The sequence below is a fragment of the Vidua chalybeata genome, chromosome 5 (genome assembly GCF_026979565.1).
Source record: "Vidua chalybeata isolate OUT-0048 chromosome 5, bVidCha1 merged haplotype, whole genome shotgun sequence".
Classification (NCBI taxonomy): domain Eukaryota; kingdom Metazoa; phylum Chordata; class Aves; order Passeriformes; family Viduidae; genus Vidua; species Vidua chalybeata.
Window position 1 is genome coordinate 22,960,417 of NC_071534.1, and position 20,521 is coordinate 22,980,937.

A 20,521-nucleotide genomic window follows, 5' to 3' on the forward strand; every position below is an offset into this window, starting at 1 on the left:
CACAGTCAGTGGACAATTTGTTTAATACGTGGCAATCCATGTTTAATCCATGCAAGGCCTCTGTCGGACACAGGGGGAAGCTTGGAGCAGCTCCTCACAGAAGCCAGCCCTGGAGTCCACTGCTCCTCCAACTCTGCCATGCAAACCCAATACATCCTCCGTCCAAGTAGTCAGATTTAAGCAGGTAACTGTTTTGAATATTATTTGTACAGCTGAGTTAAAGTCACTACTCTACACTGGAGCTGCTTCTGAGAAGTAACAGAAAAACAGTCACAACAGAGTACTAGTGGAGTCATTTATCTTTGGCATTTAACAATCTGTTGCATTTAATAACGTTTGTATAAATGACTTTTCAGCACTGCTGGTATCACAAACAAAATTTAATGCATACAAACCCTCAAATACTTATTTTTTAACAAAGCTGCTACAGAATGGCATCTTGTTTCACAAGGACAACTTCTGAGTAGAGGCAAGTGCATTTCAGTCACAGTAGCATAAACAGCATGCAACACACGACATTAAACAGATGGCAATGTCCCTGTTTGAAACATTATATTAAAACACATTAAACAATCACTTGAAACACAGGCCATGCTATAAAATGCCCTTTGCAAGTCACCTTAATCACCAAACCTCCCCAGTACATGCTATGCTTTTGAGTATTTACTGGTAAAAACTAGTATGACAATTTTCCCAGCTCATTAAAGAGCTATAGTTTGACATTTATTTGTACAATAGAATGGATATAAAATATTACAATTAAAAGTTCATAATCATATTAACAATCAACTTCAAATGTACATTAAATTCTCTTTTGGCTGAAGCTCAAAATCACGTAGGTATTTCTAAAATTGTAGCAAATCACTAAGATGCATTCCCTCTACCTGCTTTTGAAATGCATTCTTCTCTTAATGATTTTGAATTGCCTACCAAAATTTCATATTCATCTCAGCAAGCCTGGCTTACCTAGTGGCACAGTTATGATAGTCTAAGAGTTCCTTTCTCCTAGGTTTTCGAGGAAACAGTTCCCTTTAAAATATGTATTCATCTTTATTTTGTGCAATGTTTTCACAAGGGATAGAACAGAAGTGCACTAGAGAAATTTCTCTAAAAAGGCAAGAAAGTTTTCCTTAACATTTACAAGTGACCAAAGTCCTTGGACACTGAAGAACAACTGAATAGAAGTAATTTCCTTTGCTATAAAGGGTACACATTCCTGTAGAAATGGACTACAAAACCACAGTGCTAATAATGCCCAGGTTTTTTTAGACCTTTATGATAGACACCGTAATGTACATAAACAATTTGTGTGACACATTACGCTTTTACAGGTTTTGTCTCTTCATAAAAAATAGATTGTAATATAAAATATTAAAAACAAGCTCTAACTTGTACCACACTGAGGTTTTCTATATATGACATCTTAAAAGGAGTATCATATAGTGATATATTAAAATATAATTTTCAAGTAAATTATTCAATTTTTGACAGACAAAAACATGTCTATAATATGTATTCCAGTACTATCTAATCCCAGCAATCTGAAATATGCAAGATAAAGCCTATATAAACTTAAAGAAGTTCACTTCCACATTTCTCCATTTCAATCGTATTCATTTTCTGTATGCAAGACTCCCAATGCCTGAGATGGGAACTAAGTATTGGGGCCCAGTCCAAAGAAATTTGAGGAAAACAGGAGTATTTCTCACACACTCCCTAAAAAAATGAATCTAATAATATTTTCAAAAATTACTAATTACTAGAAATCAGGTTCTTGCTTTCAGGCCTAAGAACATCTTGTGAAACATTTACATTCTGTTGGATAAGGGCATGAAAGGGGTGCAGCTCTTCTGTGCTACACTCTAAGGTCACGGTTAAGTGCTTTTGGGAATAAAGGTTAGGAAGACCTAACTTAAAAATACTTAATACCCATCTCTTAAGAGCAAAGATCAATACATACACATATTAAAAGATCTGTATGACCTCCACTGAATAAACAAAATGCTTATAAACACATTATATACAGAAATTTACTCCACCCCCCACCCTCAGGTTTCTCAGGTGTTTATCATTAATCTCAATTAGAGTTGAGAAGTTCTGAATGATTCCTACTTGAAGTGGTGAATGCTGCTTCTGTAACTGCTATCCTGCAAACAGCTTGTAACACTGGCTTTCCTTAATGTAACAGAGGCAAAGTTCTGGGTCCAGTAATTGCAGGAGGACCTCAACTTGGTCTAGTATGAACCTAGGTTTGGTACTAAAGCAGGTATGCTATACTGTCTCCTTCAAAGTATTCTCAGAAACATAATTGCTGTCTGAGATGTTACTCTACAAAAATACAATGTAAGCATACTACATTTTATCTACAGTTGTTTTGTCATTTCCTAATATGCATTGCTATATGTAAATATATTTGAGTTGAAAAATAACATTGTTTTGATGGTGGCGAAACATTAAGTACATTGCCAGCTCTTTCCTATTGCAAGTCATAATAAATGCTTGCTATGGAAATTAATAATTCACTGGCTATTACAAGTGACAATCCATTAAACAAATATTTTTCTATTAAAATATATATATATATATGACCTTGACATTAATTTCTTTACAGTGAATTTCAGAAACTATCTGTATACATTTTACAAGACCTTTCTCCATCAACAGTCACTGGAGTAGGCTGTTCTTAGAGATGTGACTTCCCCACTGTCTTGTAAGATTAAAAAAAGGGTACATTTTTTAATTGTTAGATGTTTCTGCTTCTGTTTTCTCCATTGCTGCCTCAGGAAAAAGCAGTTTTCTAAGTATGTTTGCATAGAATGGTCCATACACTTTTTTATTGAAGTTTACAATGCTTGCATACTGAGATCCCAGAAACTCTATCTCTGTCTGAATCACTGAAAGGCCTCCTGGCATAGTAGGCATACACTTCTGAAAACTTGGAAGAGCAAGCAAGCTTCTCATGAAGAGCTGGATTCGTTTGTCTGAAATGAAATATAAAGTATGCTCAGAACAAATGTAAACTCAAGTCACCTTGTAAGTACCCTGCACATCAGCACAGCAAAAAATCCAACCATGTAAGCAACAACTCTTTCCCAATATTGTTTTGGGGTGGGAAACAATATTGTAAGCTTCTTAGGTTTAGCTACTGCAAGGTGGACACAGCATAAACCTACTGCAACAAGTTACATTAACTAATATGAAGTAGACTCAAAGGAAGAAACAAACCCACTAGGTTTAAACCCAGAATGGACAGAAAGAAGACTAAGTAACACTCATTTTATCTAAATTCTTATCCAAAATACTAGGCTGCCTGGGCGAGTCTCTACATGCACTTTTACAATTATTTCTAGCTGTGACTAACCACACTCTGCAGCATACCAAGAACACCATCTCTAAGTAAACACCATAACCTTACTCTTAGTTGAGCCAGTGTTCTACTGCAGTAGGAAAATACTTTTAGAAGTATTATATAGAAGACAGCTGATTAAGTTTGCTGGGAGTAAGTTTATAAACAGACACATACAATATGACAATTAGGTAGTATCTTACTAACCAATCAAGGAACAGACAGGATTATTCTTCTCAACAATATGAGCAATTTGACCCATTAAATTACTCTGGATTTCTTCACTAAGAGTGGGAAGACCTCTTTCACTGAGAGACTTGTTCACTATGTTGCAAATCTGGACGCCAATAGCATTCAGAGCCTCCTTCAAGTCAAAACTTCTGGAAGAAACAGAAAAGCATTAAATTATGCAGTTTCTGTAGCATAGGTTGTCAAGTGCCCCCACTTGTCTCCTTTCCCTTTTATTTTCAACCTGGTCTCTGCAATGAGAATTTTGAAACGTTTTCATCTTTTACTGCAGATTTATGTAAATCTACATATACAGGAAAATTTCTATGTGGAAGATGAAATAAGGACCTAGTTGTGATTCAAATGGGAAAAGTAATTTCAAGTGTGCAGCAGTGACCCCAGTTCACTTTATCCTTGCGCCTAGATGTTTATCTGGGCCACGTGCATAGCATTTCATGAGAAAAAACAGAATGGAAAACTTTTAAAAGACAGACTTGCCTGTAGTACAAGCAGGCAAAGAAATAGGCAGCCAAGTAACTTGAACTACCTACAACAAGTTTGAAGCAATTCCCAAGAGGATTTAGTGAATGTATTGTAAGCCACAGTCTCTCCAGTATTAGGAGTGTATGAATGAACTTTAATAGTAGGTTCAAAAATCTGTACATTAACATCAAGACTAAGATTTCATTAAAATCTACCTTTGAAAACATGTGTCTAACATATAGCGGCCTTGTATCATAAAGGGAATATACAAATTATTAACATTTGGTATCTTCCTATTAATAACAAGCACCAGCTATAACACTAGAATTGTTTCCCATTATTTACTGTCAAAAAAAAGAGTTAAAAAGGAAGCAAAAAAGGCCTTACTTCTTATTCATGCCTTCAAGAAGAGGAAGGGAGATCCTTTTCAGTTGGTCAGCAAAATCAGGCACATCTACAGTTGCTGCACCCACCATGTTGTTTGTTATGAGAGAAACACAAGCTATGACTTTTAATTGTTTGAGCTTTTCTCTCAACTCCTGAAGACGAACTTCATCTGTTATTAAAGTCTAGAATTGAAACAATAATACTAATTTAGAATAAGGAGGGAGAGAGAGAGGAAAAGGACAGATCGAGGATGTAGTCATGAAGCACTACTATTTTTAATCACAAATACACAAACCCAGAGGAGACAGCAACTGAAATACCCTAAACATGTAGTATAGTATGAAGTGGCATTATGTACAAGTACCAGAAGTAAACCTGTAGTGGGAAGAATAGTAATGAGGAAACTGAGGATATTGCACTTTATTCTTCATCACTGCTGACAAACCTGCAACCAACAATTCAGCCCACAACATGGAACGCTCAGAGGACATTGTAATGGCCAAGTTACAGATAGAACAGTCTTCTGGATTTGGGTGTCTTTTGAAAAAATGCCAAGATTTGTAACTGATGGATAATAATGAACAACTGTGCTTGACAACCACCAATTCAACCACCAGAGCAGGTTCTGCAAGTGATACATAACCCGCTCCAGGCAAAAAGCCAGCTGATCATACCAAGAACATAAGTAATCCCCACAGCAAGATGCAGCTGGAGTTCATTTCAGGTTACAAAGAGTTCATCCTGAGCAGCTCAGGGGCATTAACATCCAAGTGCAGTTGGTAGCAATTTCATAGTATGGCAAGCTCGATCTACCAGAGGACATCTATATGTAGTTCTTACTCAAAACTGCTCACAGAAAGGTAAGAAAGTCCACTGTCTGAGAACACCAAGATCATCCCCATGTATTTAACAAATTCTCTGCCAGGCCATCCTACATGTAGCTAAGGCCCTCACTGGAAATGCAAATTTTAGCCCTGACTGGTGGCAAATTTCACACTGGCTTTATGGAAAGTTGCAGAGGTCAGTAATCAGGAATTGGAGAGAAAAACTGAACACTGAGTCTTGAAGCAATAGTTTACACTGAAAGGGAAAATACCTAGTTTAGAGACCTCAAGTTTTTATTGATTCTTTTCTAAAGAGCGATCTCACCAATTCCTGCTGCTGTTAGGAAAACAGGGTGCTACAGTCAGTTCTTTTAAAGACAGAGAAAGCCAAGTACTGTCTATACAAGCCCAGCCTTTGACCACAGCCAAGACTGCTCTTAGGGTGGAGCTGGTGAGCTATGACTGGAAAGAGGGAGAACAACCTTTACCTTGTTCTTTTCTGGTTGTTGACTTGCCCATCTCAAATTTCAGAAACTGGACTGGAATATAATCTCCAAATTTCAAATTTATTGTGCAGAAATTAAAGGAGTGCAAAAGAGAACTCACTTACTGTCATCAATAGCAGGATTATTGTATCACACCAATGATTTCATATAGCTGGTAATCTGAAGACACCAAAATATATTTCTTACCTCTGGAATTGTTTTGCAATAATCCCACTGTAACAGTTTCAAGTAGCCATTGTTTAGCACCAGTGTAGGACTAATAATTGGTTTTGAACTACTATCAGCACCAGGGGATGATGAAGACTCATCAGAAATAGATGACAATTCATCTTCTATTGATTCCTTTATCCATTCTGTTGTGAGATTCAGGGCACCTAAGCATTGGAAATAGCACGGATTTACTGCATGCCTTCATCAATATAAGCACTGTCTCGAGAGAAAAAATATTTGCATACGTAAGACAATTCAGCTTCTGAAGACTTAAACATAGTGGACAGCTGAGTCTTCACAAATGGTAATTCTCTCACTTCATTCCACTGGTCACCTTTAAATTCTACCTGGTTTGTACAAACCCAGCCACAAATTGTGAAGACTTCAGACAAGACTTTTAGGTAATAGAAGTCTCAAAGTTTGAGTTCCCAAAGGATTGTTTTTCCTTTTTCGGAGAGGCCACTTATCAGATAGGGTGTAAGACTGAAAAGTAGAGGTGAAGGAAGACTAAAACATTTGATTTGTTCTGGTAGAGTTTTTCTCAGGCTGCATAAATGAACACTGCAGGCCCTATCAGTGGCTCAGGGCTCCCATTTTAGAAGCCCCTGCTCCAGATGTTAGCACGCTTACTTATTATTCTTGGAGGATATATTTATGAACACTGTTTAACCAAATCACAGAAAAATTGTAATAGTGGATCAAGTTGACTTTGCATCATCTAAGAAATTTTGTTCAGAGCCTGCCTTTTGTTTATTAAAAAATTGACCTTCTAGCTTTCAGGCATGCTAACTGGTTTTACATGTTTACTTCACACTAACAACAGAACAGTTGCACACAAAAAAGAAAAGTCTCATCTTATGTAGGGCTTCTGCATCCAGACAGCAAGAGTCACCACTTGTTTGGTTTTCAGACACTAACCGATTTGGCAAATATAAGTTTGTCTGAAAGCGCCCCAGATTACAGACAGACAAATGCGACAGCAAGTCAAGCAATCATCCAGTGAAGCTTGCTAGTCAAAAAAATTTCCCGTTACTTACATACAGACAAGAAATTGAAGTTTTCCTCTAAGTTAACTGTAACTTGTAGAGTTTTCACAGCATATATTTAAATAGTTTTCTTTTCAAAGAAAAGTTTAAATTAAATATAGCATGGTACATACTTGGTGTTTCTTCAAGAATTTCCTGGAATTTTGTTCTTTCATAGTCCACCAAGTTATGCCAGAGGTATGGTCTAAGGCTTTTAATTGTGTAATTTGCCATATCCACTTTCATCAGGTCCAAAACATGGAATATTTGTCTGAAAAGAGGAATTTAAGATTTCACAGTTTAATTTAGTCTATTGATTTTCATCAGCACACAAGAAGTACATGTATATTATCACTTTAATTTCAATTTTAGAGAAGTGAATGCCTTCATTGGCATTTCAGAGTAACAAATATGTTACCTGTCATCTGGAATTCTTGAAGGAGTAGTATATATAAGGCTTGGCCCAAGTTAAAAAGAACAGTACTAATGTAGCACCACTAAATGCTACAGCTCTGTAACTAAGCTTTTAAAAAACTACATTAATTGGTATATTTCAGCCTAAATTAACAGATTTTAACTTTTTGGTCACTGATTGCATGAAGAGAAACAATCATTCTGACCCAATTGTTTTGATCCCCATATATATACACAGTAGAACTACCATTTAGTCTTAATATTTCAGCATACCTCAGGAGCATTGTTTTCTGCCCTGTATGCAAATGTTTTACTCAAGTTCAAGATCTTAACTAAAGAGCTTTTCAATCCACAGTTTGGCCTTCTAGAAGCAGCATGCAACTAATACTTCCAGAAGAAACAGTACAAGTGTGCTGCTTATATTCTGTAAGAATGAACAAGACAGAAAAATAGAGTTTCCAAAACAGAGATTACTGTAAGAGTTGTTGGCTTAGCTATTCCAAGCTGCCTGGTTTGTAGGTATCCTACACATTTTATTACAAAGTGAGATACACAATCTGATCAGCGTGTCAGAGCTCTTCCCCTTTAATGCTTCAGGAAGTTCTCCTATAGTTTGAGAACAGGTGTTATGCAAACTGACACAATTTTAGACTTCCTTTACCCAGCCCCCCCACCTTCCACTGTCTACTGCCCTTTCAGAGAGGAGTTTTTTTCTCCAAAAAACCACACTTAAATACCAACCTCAGTAACTCTACAATATTGTCAGTTGCTTTTAACTGTTTTATGTCGTTGTCTCTTATTGGAGCACATAACTTTCCCATAGTGTTGATGATATAGTTAGCTAGCCCAGGAATATCAACAGCATTGTGTTCTGCCTGTTGTCTTATAAGATCCGTATCTAGAACTTCACAAATTTGATTGTGCATCCTGTTTGCTCCAGGAGTCAGGAAGGAAAGAAGAATCTAAATTAGAGGGGGGGGAAGGGGAAAAAGAAAAAGCTTATCAATAAAAACCAAACCACTTAGTAAGCACACTTGAGTGAAATTTTAATATTCATGTCAAGTGTATAGAGCTGACAGATTATAACTAGACATTTTAAGACTGAACATTATCAAAGGTTGTGGGGAAAAAGGACTGTTTGAAAAAAAAAAAAAAAAAAAAAAAAAAAAAAAAAAAAAAAAAAAACCCAAACCCAAACCAGTACAGTTCTGCAAAAATGTTCAAACCAATAAAACAAAAAGCAAGTCAACAAGTAGACCCATTCAAAAGCTGGGAGGCTACCCTGTAAAACAAACATTTACTAACTTAAAGTTCTGAAAGACTTTGTATTGTGCCAGGATTGTATGCTCACCTGTGTGATAAACAAACAATGAAGTCTAAGTGGGCAGGTGCAATCATGTTTATACTCTTGTTCATGCCCTAAGCTCGCAGTATGGTTCTGGAAACAGGTTAGTAGAGATGTGAAGCTTTGGGAAAAGAGATGACTTTCAACTGATCACTGTGCAGTGAAAGTTGAGTGAACATGCCACTGTTTGTTTGTGGCCATATTCCTGGTTAATAAAAATATACTACAAATAGACATCTGTTTTCAGTTCTGAATAAAATCATGACTTCATATTATAAAAAGAAAACTAGAAGGTGCTGGCTCAGCTAAGTTAAGCAGACCCTTCAGTGAACTAAGGGACTCCTAAAGTTAAGCTGACAAAACAATACAGAGAAGGAAGAACATTACCTCCTTAATTTCCTCAAAGAGCTTGATAGCATGTTCGTATTCTGGAGGATCTTCATTCAGTTCCGATTCCAAATGATCCCAAAATGCCTTGTGTACAATTTGTTTCACTGTGCCTGCAAAGCTGTGGAGTAAGTCAATTAGATAGGGAAAAAACTCCCAACTAGCTTTCATCCTTGTAATTGTTTCAGATGGGATTGATCACTTGTTGAGAAACACATCTCCCCAGATACTATGCCCTGCAACCACATCTTTCTTGGGTGGTGGATCATCAGTTCCCAAAACAGTCTAGACCGCTCCATTCATTTCTCCTCGCTTTCCAACACCAGCACTGCTTTTTGCGAAGTTCAAACTCTTACCTGTTTTGTGGGTAGTCTTCATGTTTTATGCAAAAATTTGCATTTACAGCAATTTCATGAGCTAGAGTCCAGTTTGACAGATTTCTTGTAGCTGCCATCAGTTCATCAAATGTGATAACCTTGGGAGGGCTTGCTGCTGGAACAAGCAAGATCAATTCAAGCCAAATATCTATAGCTGATAAGTGCAATTGAATATACTAAAACCTAGAAATTTTACTGTTTGCTAACTGGACTCCAGTACTCTGGAAGAAGAAACCCAAGATTACCAAGTCTTTATATCTTCCTAAAACACTAACTCAGGAAACTCCCAGCTTATGAGGGGTGTGTGTGTTTGTGAGGAAATACCACACAAGCCTCAAAATATTTTGGGGAGCACTTTCATATTTCTACATCCGAACTAAGGTATCTTTTTTTCCATTAAAATGGGATCTTGCATTCCATAGATTTCCTACTAACTGTTCTGTCAAAGCCACCCAACCAAAAGCATGGGCAGTAAGAGATACCAGATGTCCACTATGATTCCAAGCACATGATGGCTATATTGCCTGTTGAAAAGGTTCTGAAGTTACTGACTGTGAAACACCCCCACTTAAGATCAGCAGAACTTTCATCTGCTGTGGAATGTAAGTTATACTCTTTTTTTTTTTTTAGGAGTTAGCAGCAATGACAAAACAAACTCTACACTGGAAAACAAGAGCAAATTCCCAAAGTTTCTAAATCCTCAAATTCTATAATTTAATTTAGCATTTGGAAGACTGGTAACAAGGAAGACAAAGAGCCAGCTGCCAACACCACTAACAAGCTTGTTTTAATGTAAGACTTCATTTACATGGATGTAAGAAGTAAGCATGGTCTGCAAATGCTTACAGACACATACAAACTACATTTTAACCAAGGTTTTATTTACCATTACTCAAATTATCTTCCTTTTGCAAATGTGTGTTTTCTGTTGGTACTACAAATCTGTAAGTTACAAAACTAATTTTTAAATGCAGAGATCAAACAAAAGAAACCCACCCTTTGCACAAAGGCATATCTGTTTGAGTGGGAGGCTGCTACCAATGTCAAGGTTAGGAAGATCATGGTGACACACTTTTCTTACAGTTTCTGAAGGGAAGGAGTGCACAGGGAGACCCCCATGGATACAGCTGCTGCTGGTATTCCACACACAGGAGTTGCACTGCTTCACAGCAGAGAGAAAGCCATGCCTCTCTGTTAATACTCTTAAATAGATTCAGAATCCCAGGTTCTACCCGCGACAGCAAAGAGAAAACAAGGTAAGTTAGCCTTATTGGTCCATGCACAGTGCAGGTAAGGCTGAAATAGGCTTACACGCTGGGGAGCTGGGTTTGCTTGAAGAATCACTGTTAAAGCTCTGCCTGGAATATTCCGAGTCGCTGGAAGAAGCTGTGCTTTCTGAGAGCCGTGAAGAATCTGAGTCACTGTTCTGCTCATCATTGAGAGGCATTCTGATTCCCTTTACTTTGTTTACACAGTAAACAAGACCTGGAAACACAAACAATTCCCATAAAACCAGCACTTACTGCTGCTTGTTTCTCAAAAGTCAGCTACTGATCATTATATTGTGGATGAAAATCAAGTAGTTGCCTTTCCTAAACAGGAAAAGCAAAGGATCTGGCTTGACACGCAAAATCACAGTTATCAACAAACTATACTTGTTCTGTAAGAAAGCTTTGTACCTTCAGCTGTTTCATACCTTAATGATTATGTTGGAGACAGTCCCTAAATTGGTTATATTTTAAAAAATGAAAGACTATCCACAAGAACCCCTGAAGGTGCTTGTTGCAAGAATTTTGGTCGCTTTCAATGTCCATGAAGGCATCTCATGATGTTACAATCCCCCACCTGACCTCACGAAGAAGTGGTGTTTAGCAATGAGTTTCCTTCCACAAACGGGCTGCACCAAGTGTAACAACTGTGAAGCAAACATAGAAGTTGCAGGGGGAGAACATGGAAGTAATTCAGAGTTTTACATTTCTGACAGGGTGTAGCTGAAAGTCTGGCCTGCGGCTTTAGGTGGGTCTGTGCTCAGAATCAGATCAACAATGGCACAGACCCAAAAACAACTCCTCCTAGGGGTGAAGGTGGATAGCTTTTCTGGTTTAAGTCAAATGGCAACTGTGAGCCTCTAACATTCTATTTAGCAGGGACAACAACCTCCACTGAGAAGTGCTGTGCTTCATCGTGTTTCTGTCTATGTAAAGAAACTGCTTCCCTGGCAGATAATCTGCAATTGCAGAAAATGTGGACAGCTGCACAGTGTGATGCAGATGATTAACAACTGCATGACAGGAAGTGAAAAATATGTTCATAATAATATTAAAATGAGAACCTGGAAGTCAGCTGTAATTACTACCAAAGGAATTTGGCCCAGATACCAAAAGTAGCTGTCCATCTCTGATTATGGCCATGAAGCATTCTGTAGTGGACTTTATGAAGAGATATAGGCAGCAATGGTTTCCATCAGCAAATTTAACTAATATGCAACTTCATTTATTATTAAATCACATCAATTTCAGTAGGCAGGGAATACCACACTTTGCAACTGCTGAATTTGGAAAAAAATAAACTTTTGGCAATAAAAGGATGATCTTTGTCTGTACTTATGTGAATCAACATATTGTAGGGTCCTGGGATAGACAAAAGGTAGTAAAAATGAAGACTTCTTTATGCTGGCACCTGGTTACAGCTTAAGGCATTTGACTTTATGGGTACCAACTCATCCTGAATAGGCCTTTATAACTTGATGAGCTACTACACTGATGAGCACTGCCCTCTTAATTGAGATGATTAACATTTCTCAAGCGTATGTTTACTCTTCCTCCTCTCCCAAGAGGAAAGAGGATGCACTTGAGTACCTTATTTATGTCATACTTTACATTGGGGTTTTTTTTGTGAAAAGAATTGGTCACATTAGCAAGAACACAGCTAACAGTTTATCACTGTACCAGAGGAGCCAGTAAGAGACACTTGACTAGAACACAGAGGGGTCATGCATTCAGAACTTGCAACATTACCAGTGATCCTAAGCATCATAACTCTTATTAGAACAGCATTTTTTTAAATTTCAAACAAGCAAATATTTAAAACAGTATTGGCTAAGCAAAACAGAGTTGTAAGAGAACCTAAAAAACACAAAACAGAGATATTTTGGCTTGGAAATGGTACTGAAGCTACAATTAGAAATGGGTCATTAGCTAATGCTAGAGAAGAAACAAACTATTTCTTCAATTAAAATCTGTGTTACAGATCTCAAAGTTAGTGCTGATCAGTAACTAGTTGTGACAAAGTAGTTGTAGAACATACCTGAGGTTCTTCATGTTGAACTGCTCACTTAAATACAGTAACACTGTACAGAGCCTACAAAGCGTTTATTACTCTCCAACTAATTTTTTAAAATCAATATCAGAACAGTTTATTTCCAGGCTTTAATCTTGTATAACACCCCTTTATTTCCATACAAATAACTAACCTCCAAAAGATTAATGTTGCAGGACGTGGTCCATCAAAAGTTTGCAGTGTAGTGGCCCAAAGTCTTGCAAATCACTTGCAGAGTGTGAGCAATTCACGGTGTATCTACTGCTTCAGTTCAGGTGTTAACAACATGGGAGAAGGTAAATGACCATTAAAACCCCAAATACTCTCACATAATTTACACATCATCATTTCGTTAACTTCCTCTTACCTCTAGGTATGACAGTGTTAATAAATATTCAGTTCTGCACGGTTTTTCTGAGAGAAGCACTAAACCAGCCATGAAGGCGAGTCAGCACTGCCATTTTCCACCCTGTCTTGATTTCCAAGAAGATCAAGTGGTTAAGGTAGAATTAGACGTCTGTATACATTAAGTCCTTAAGCACTAATCCCAGCAAATGATCAATGCAAATAGTTGCATTTCAAAGATGTACATTGCATTTTGATGTATCAAGACCACACCTGCTCCCACAAGATATGCACACATACAGACAGGAGAGTTGTCAGTAGAGTGCTTCAGAAGGCTTAATTTAAGTGAGAAGTTTCAACACTGCAAGAGGAGGTGACACACAAAAAACCACTGCAATCTTTTGCCACGCTAAATACATTTCCTAGTAGAATGCTTCAAGCACAATGGGAAGTAAGAATGGGTGTACGCTGCAGATTCAGATTATTGCTAAATTCTAAATTTAAAAGATAAACACATCAAACTAAATGTACGTGAATATACAAGCAGAACCTGCAGGGGCCATCTAAAACACTTAAGCAAAAATACAGTCATTGAGCATATGAAAGGTAAGTACAAACCAAAAATGGCATTTCTAATTAGTTACAATAGACAACTGAGTCACTTAGTCTTTGCTTTATAGCATACACTGGAAGAGCTGATTTTCCTTACATTTTTGTAGATAGCACAGAAGTTCTCATTAATAACTAATGGCCAAGTTCATTTAGAACTTTAAGTTTAAATTAGTATAATGGTCACAGAAAAATATTTTTAAAAGCCCTTCAGCCTTGCAAGATCTCTTTGTAACTCCCCATCTTGGATAAACAATACCATCTTGGTTTTTTTTTTAATGCTTATTAATTATTACATATTAGGCTGCTGTTTTAATACATATATTAATATCCCAACTGTTCTATTAAAGGGTCAGCCTGAGGTTACAACCTGCTTTACTCTGCTGCATTAAAGACTACCCACATTTACATTTATATTAGGTTGGACACCATCACAGTGGGCTTCATCACCCCATTTGCTTTCTTTCAATCAGTACCATACTGTAGTGTACTTCATTTAACACTTAACAATGAAGAAATAAATTCTCACATTTCTGCTATTTAGACAGGTGAGGATTATTCCTTTTAGTAAAAGGAAAATTAATACAAAACCGTAGATGCTTAAAGACATCTTGTCCTTAACTGGTTACTGCATCACCCAACTCAATTCTTCATTTAGAACTTATCAAGACTGCAAGATCAGGTTAGTTTTAGAAGGCACAAAAACACTTCATTTCTGTAGGTTTGCTTTAGAAGTAATTTTACAAAGCACCTGGGGGGAGGAGGGAGGAAGACAGTGTCACAGTTTGTTGGGTATTTTCTTCAGATACCATCTTCAAGCAAAGGTTTTCCACAGCCCTGCTTTGCTCAAAGTGTGCATGGACACAGAGACTTATGAGTGCTCTGTCCAGTTTTAGCACTATGAAGGTCTTAACTTTGTTTATTCTGCTGGGTTCACATTCTTACTATTCAAGCTGGCACCGACCGAATCTCATTTGGTCTCGAGTTTCCCTTTCACTGACTCCACCTCTGTCAGCACTCACGACACGAGAACAGAAAAGAGCCTTTGTTAAGAGTTTACTTGCGTTTCCACCCGCCTCATTTTTCACAGCTTACAGCCGACATTTCTCCCCTTTAGCTTTCCAGTTCCACAGTTCTTGGAAGAGACACTTCTCTTCGTGAAGGCTTAAAAAAACTGTATCGGCGAGAGTGAGATACGGTCGAGTGGCCCGAGCGCTGCCCGCGGGAGTGACCTCCGCCCGGACAGGTCGGTGACGGGACGAGGGGCCGTGGCCCCCGAGGGGAGCCCGGGGACGTCCTGCCCGCTGCCCTCCCCCGCGGGGGCAGCGACAACGAGGGGAGCCGGCGGCTCCTCCTCTTCCTCCATCTGTTTCGCTGCCTGTCTCCTCCCCCGGCCCCATGTTTTTAACACTTAGCAAAGGCAGGAGTTTGGCACCCGCCGACCAAAACAAACAGCGTCTCCAAGGACAGGCCCCGGGGGAGGGAGTCCGGGGGAAAAGCAAGGAAGGAACACTCCCTGTCAGCCCCAGAGAAGGCGAGCCCGGGCACCCGCCCCTCAGAGCCCCGGCCCCCATGGCCCGGGGAGGTCTCGGGGGTGCCCCTGCCCTGCTGGCCGGGGCTGCACGGGGGCACCCTGCGGCTGCGCCCGTCGGGGCGGATCGTCCCGGCGGACACTAAGGGATGGCGAAAGCCCAGGAGACACGGGGCGAGGAGAGAACTACGGACCTAGCGCACCTAACCCACCTGCTGCAGCGGGTGCCCCACCGGGGCAGCAAAGCGACGGGCCAGTCTACCACCTCCCTGCCACCCACACCGCACAGGAAGGTGGCAGCCCCCGAGCCAGCGCTGTCCCCGCGACTCATCGCCCAGCGTACCCGGACACCCCGCCGCGTGTCAGCTCCGCCGGCCGGCCGGAGCAGCCCTGCCCTGCCCCGCTGTCCCCAGCCGGTCACTCACCGCTGTCCCTCGCCGTCCTACGCGGCGCTCGCCGGGGCCGCACAAAGCCCCCCCTCTGATTTAAAGAGCCAGCCCGGACTATTAGTGTCTTCCTCGGGCACGTCCATCTCTGACGGTGGAAGGGGGAAGGTGCGTCATCCTTTCCTGCCTGCCAACGGAGAGTTATCTGAGGCGCTTGTGCCAGCCTCCACTTATGCCAGTAGAAACTGCCAGCATCTCCTCATTCTGCCTGCGACCGGGCACTAAGCGTAGGGAAATACGCGGCAACACGGAAAGATGCTTCGGCGGACTCCCCCGCGCTAGCAATGGGCCGTGCCGGCGTGCGGGGGGTAGGCCGGGGGACGGGCCGGGTGCTGTTTACGGAAGGGCCCCGTCCGTCCGGGCCGGCGCCGCCCCGGCCCCGCCCCCGGGCCGCCACGGGGACGGGACACCGACCCCGCAGAGCCCGGGCCTGGGGGAAAGGGGCCGTGCTCAGAGGGATAGGGCTGCGCCTCAGGCTGTGTGTGCACGCCTTTAACTATGTTCCTGCCCTGGTTTCCTTACCCTATCGATGTCAGGCGCCCCTCCACGCCCCATCTTGGCTCCCCACTGCTACCCCCGCCACCGCAGCTTCAGGGGAGCCACTCGGCACCGTGCTGAGTTTAGTCACCCGTCTCGCTCACGGCTGTGGTGTCCGGGGGCCTGCTGAGCGCCCACTGAGGAACGCAGCTCGGACAGTGCAGCACTGTCATTAGAAATGCTTTGCTTATTGCTGTATTGACCTCATGCACTGGCAGCTTCACGCACCCACTGGGCCAGCAATACCTGTCAGGGTCATCACCTCTTCCTGTCACAGGAGCTACGTGCCACCACTGCCTCACCCACCAGGAAGCACAGAGAGCAAAACGCCGGCAGTCATCTCCGAGGCAAGAGCTCGCTAACGCCAGCCTTGCCCATCATGAAGACGGAGCTCCCCTTCCTGCAGATAACCTTTGGCACGTGTGATGAACTACACAGAACAGATGTTGTATTCGGGTAGACCAAAGCCCACTGCAGGTCCCATTAACCTCTGCTATAAAATCAAGGGCTCGAAGCAGGGCACAGAGTTTGGCTACACAAGTGCCAAGTGCCCAGCTGGAGGGGGAGCGCTTGCTTGCAGCGATGCAGAGCACCTGTCAGCCCAGCCTCCAGAGACATTAAATGGGATTAAGTCCAACAGCCTAATCCGGTAGCTTCTATAAAGAAGACGATGTTTTAAGTAACTGTATTTGCACTACTTTGCCCCACTTTGTGCATGTCACATGGCAATGACAGTCTGAAAGAGGCTCAAAAGATCTTTGGAGAAGACTGTGATGGTATACAGATGGGCTGCTTCATACAGACCTGTTACAACTTCCAAGGACATAATTTATTATTTTTTTTATGTCAATTTTTGCTTAGACATCATCTGAAATATGGGGGAAACATGAGTTTTTGCGGTGATGGCTACTGACACCTTTTATTAATTAACCAGCTAAAACTGCACAAAGAGTACTTGCAAAAACACCAGGGTCAGTGATTCAGGGTCCATCTTGTGTCTCTGTGGACTGGCACTTGTGGAAACCTGTGCTGCTCAGTGGCCTAGCTTGCACAAGGGAGGGAAAGGGGTCAGCCTCACCAAGTGAGGTAGCTTCTAAATACTGATATAAAAGATAACTTCAGGGGGAAAAGTATCTCAGCCTAAAAGTTTCTCCACCTAAATCATGGAGTGAGAGATGGGATTCCAGAAAGGGATGGCTTTAAAACAATTTTTTTTTTTCAGCTATAGCAGTGTTCTTCTCTCACAAGCCCACCAGCTGTTTTGGAGCCCATTCTTAAGTGCATAGCTCTATCTATCTATCTATCTATCTATCTATCTATCTATCTATCTACCAACCATATCAGAGATGTACATTTGTCATATATAGCTGAGGCACCAAAGACATGCTTTGAGATTCTGCTCCAAAAGCCAAGAATAAGTTAGACACTGCAGTACTCAGCACTTCCTCTTCTTTTGGGTTTCAATTCTTTCCTGATCCAGAGGCACTGAAGCTATAGGCCACTGTATGGATCTTGAAGTAGATTACCTACTGGAGAGATTTTCTCCACAGAGAAATTATACTCTTTTCTCACTTTCTGGTGTCCCCAATGTCAGCCAGAAAATAATTGTACAGCCTTTAAATTTGTTCTGCTCGATTAACAAGATCAATGTCCTTGTGTCTTATATAGCACATGCATGTATGTCTTGGATTTGGCTGGGATAGAGTTAATTTTCTTCCTAGTAGCTGGCAAAGGGGTGTGTTTTGGATTTGTTTTGCAAACAGTGTTGATAACACAGGGATGCTTTAGTTACTGGTGACCAGTGCTTACACTGAGTCAAAGCCTTTTCTGCCTCCCACCCCACCTCATCAGCCAGGAGGAAGGTGTACAAGAAGTTGGGAGAGGACACAGCCAGGATAGCTGACCCCACTGACCCAGGGAATATTCCATACCATAAGGCATCAGGGTCAGCAATAAAACTGTGGGAAGGTTGGTGCAGGGGCACAGCTGGGGGACTGGCTGGCCATCAGTCACTTGCTGGTGAGAAATTGTTTTCATTTGCTTCACTTGTCTTTCTTGGCTTTTATTTACCCCTTTGTTATTTTCATTTTTATTACAGTTTAATATTATTTTAATGTTTTTTTCAATTATTAAACTTCTTTTATCTCAACTCGCAAGTTTTCTCACTTTTACCTTCTGATTCTCTCCCTCATCCCACTGGGGATATGTGGTGTGAGAGAGTAACTGTGGTGCTTATTTCCTAGGTGGAGTTAAACCACACAAAGGTGCATATTTGGAATTTTGACTAGTGTCTCAAGTCAACTTTAACTCTTAGCCTTTGACTACAGAAACACTGTTAATTGAAATGAAGGACTAGTTTGTGCTCACTGTTTGCAGCAAGTTGGCTCATAACCTTCCTTACTGCTACCAGTAAAACTGGCAAAGACAGTAAAGCCTATAATTAATGCTCTGCTTTATTCAGCAAACAGCAAGGCAGCTACTGAGTGGGTAAGATGTGCAGCTACATTTGGCTCCATGGGCCAGAAATGTCCCAGTATGTGGCTAACTCACGGTTAGCGTGGGAGGAGAGGGAAAGGGCAAGGCGTGCTACAGTTTATGCCAGGGCCCATGACAACTAAGTTGAGAGCATAACTAAAGTCACAAGACATTTTTCCCTAATCCTAATAAACTGAGCCAGGCAGATTGGCTTTAGTGCTAACAGATGGATGTTAAGACTCTGGGTTGACTGAGATCATCAGGCCCAGATTTGATAATAGGCTCAGTGTCAAGACAGAAAGACCACAAGGCAGGTGTAAGGATGCTTTCTCAGCTTATTCTTCTGTGGCGTTTCCTGTATTCCAAGGAGAAATAAGTCTTGTGAGAGGCAAACAGGGTTGCTACTTCTCCCCACTGAAGTAATTTTCTTCAAATTCAAAGGCAAAGCAGAGTATTGACACTTCTGAGAGAAAATGGTATGTCAGTAGCTTCCCCAACCATGCCAGTCTGCAGTGTCTAGCAACTTTACCAACTCAGCAAATTCCTAATGCATACTCCCCTCAGCACTAGTAATTGGTCTTTCTGTACAAAGGAAATAAGAGTTTGACTCACAGTGTCAAATACAACAAAAAGCTATTTGTAGAATGGTACTCTTCGTCAGAAATAGCTTGAATTGGTTCTGTAGTAAGCAAAATCTTTAGGTAGCATATTGCTAACATTTTCCTTGTCACTACCAAGTGAGAAAAAAAGAAATAGTGACAGTTACCTATGCTACCTTGCTCCCTGAAACATCCCTTGACACTTAGCATTGATGATCCTCGTGATTATTCTCTCTAGTGAAGTCCATATAGCTCAGTTCTTATAGTAAACTCTGAAATAAATGGCTTCAGAGCTAAAATCCTGGGTCTTAGGGTACTGCTACAAATCCTAGCCTTTCTAGGCCTTTCCTAAATAGAAATCTGATATCCCCTTCTCATAAAGTGTGAGACAACTAAGGCTGTAGCTAGATGTTCACAGTGGAAACTTCTGTGGTGGCTTTCCTAGGGTGCTTTGTTTGCTGCTGAAGATTTCTACTCACATTGTATTGAGGAAGATGGATTATTCTGAGGGTTCCTCACCTGCTTTAGGGCAAGCCTCCTCATACTAGCTTCAGCCACCTCTGGGATATATTTAAGACAACCTCCTGGCCCCAAGCAAGCTCTCTGTTACTTGTTAGGGTCAGGGCAGTAACTTCTGTTGTGGTGCTCATAACCTGCAGTCACACCAACATCCTCTCAGGTCTGTGCATTTGACAGAATTGTGCTAACAAAATACCTGAGACAATTCGGTATAAATTCTCCTCTTATCACCCATTCTAGTAGTTACTAGAACATCATGTATCGACTAAACTGTTCAGTTCATCCTAAGCCTTGGCAAAGGTGGAACTGTATTTGACAGGCTGACATCAGGGGCTGTGATCCAGCTGACTTTACGATTCAGTTTCTACATAATACTCAACATAATTTTTTAAAAAATTTATATATATACACATGTAAAGGAAGAATATACCGTAATCAAAGGAAAGACCAAGAAAAGAAAACATTTTCCAAGACAAAATTTGATTTAATTTCTTTCTGTAATCAAATAGAGAAACAGATCCATTCACTGCCTCAAGCTCCAGCTGGAGCCCGTGGCACAGGGGAAGGCCTGCTCAGCCTCTCCTTTCCTGTCCTGTGCCGGGACTCGCTC

The 20,521-nt window shown here is 40.8% G+C and overlaps 1 protein-coding gene across 4 annotated transcripts; it reads right to left on the reverse strand.

Annotated features, from left to right (window-relative positions):
• Nucleotides 1-362: 362 nt before the first annotated feature.
• On the reverse strand, nucleotides 363-16,353 carry TCP11L2 (t-complex 11 like 2). Of its 4 annotated transcripts, none has more exons than XM_053942272.1 (11): nucleotides 15,761-16,353; nucleotides 13,005-13,323; nucleotides 10,844-11,017; nucleotides 9,512-9,647; nucleotides 9,156-9,276; nucleotides 8,165-8,385; nucleotides 7,144-7,280; nucleotides 5,961-6,148; nucleotides 4,445-4,626; nucleotides 3,554-3,723; nucleotides 363-2,981 (listed from the first exon to the last, which is right to left on the reverse strand). In XM_053942272.1, the coding sequence occupies exons 3-11, from the start codon at nucleotides 10,977-10,979 to the stop codon at nucleotides 2,737-2,739; spliced, it is 1,536 nt and encodes a 511-aa protein (XP_053798247.1). In that variant the 5' UTR covers nucleotides 10,980-11,017; nucleotides 13,005-13,323; nucleotides 15,761-16,353; the 3' UTR covers nucleotides 363-2,736. The 4 variants fall into 4 exon arrangements, with proteins under 4 accessions (XP_053798247.1, XP_053798246.1, XP_053798244.1 ...); XM_053942271.1 differs by having other exon boundaries at nucleotides 3,554-3,726; nucleotides 9,512-9,644; nucleotides 15,761-16,351; XM_053942269.1 differs by having other exon boundaries at nucleotides 3,554-3,726; nucleotides 15,761-16,351.
• Nucleotides 16,354-20,521: the final 4,168 nt, after the last annotated feature.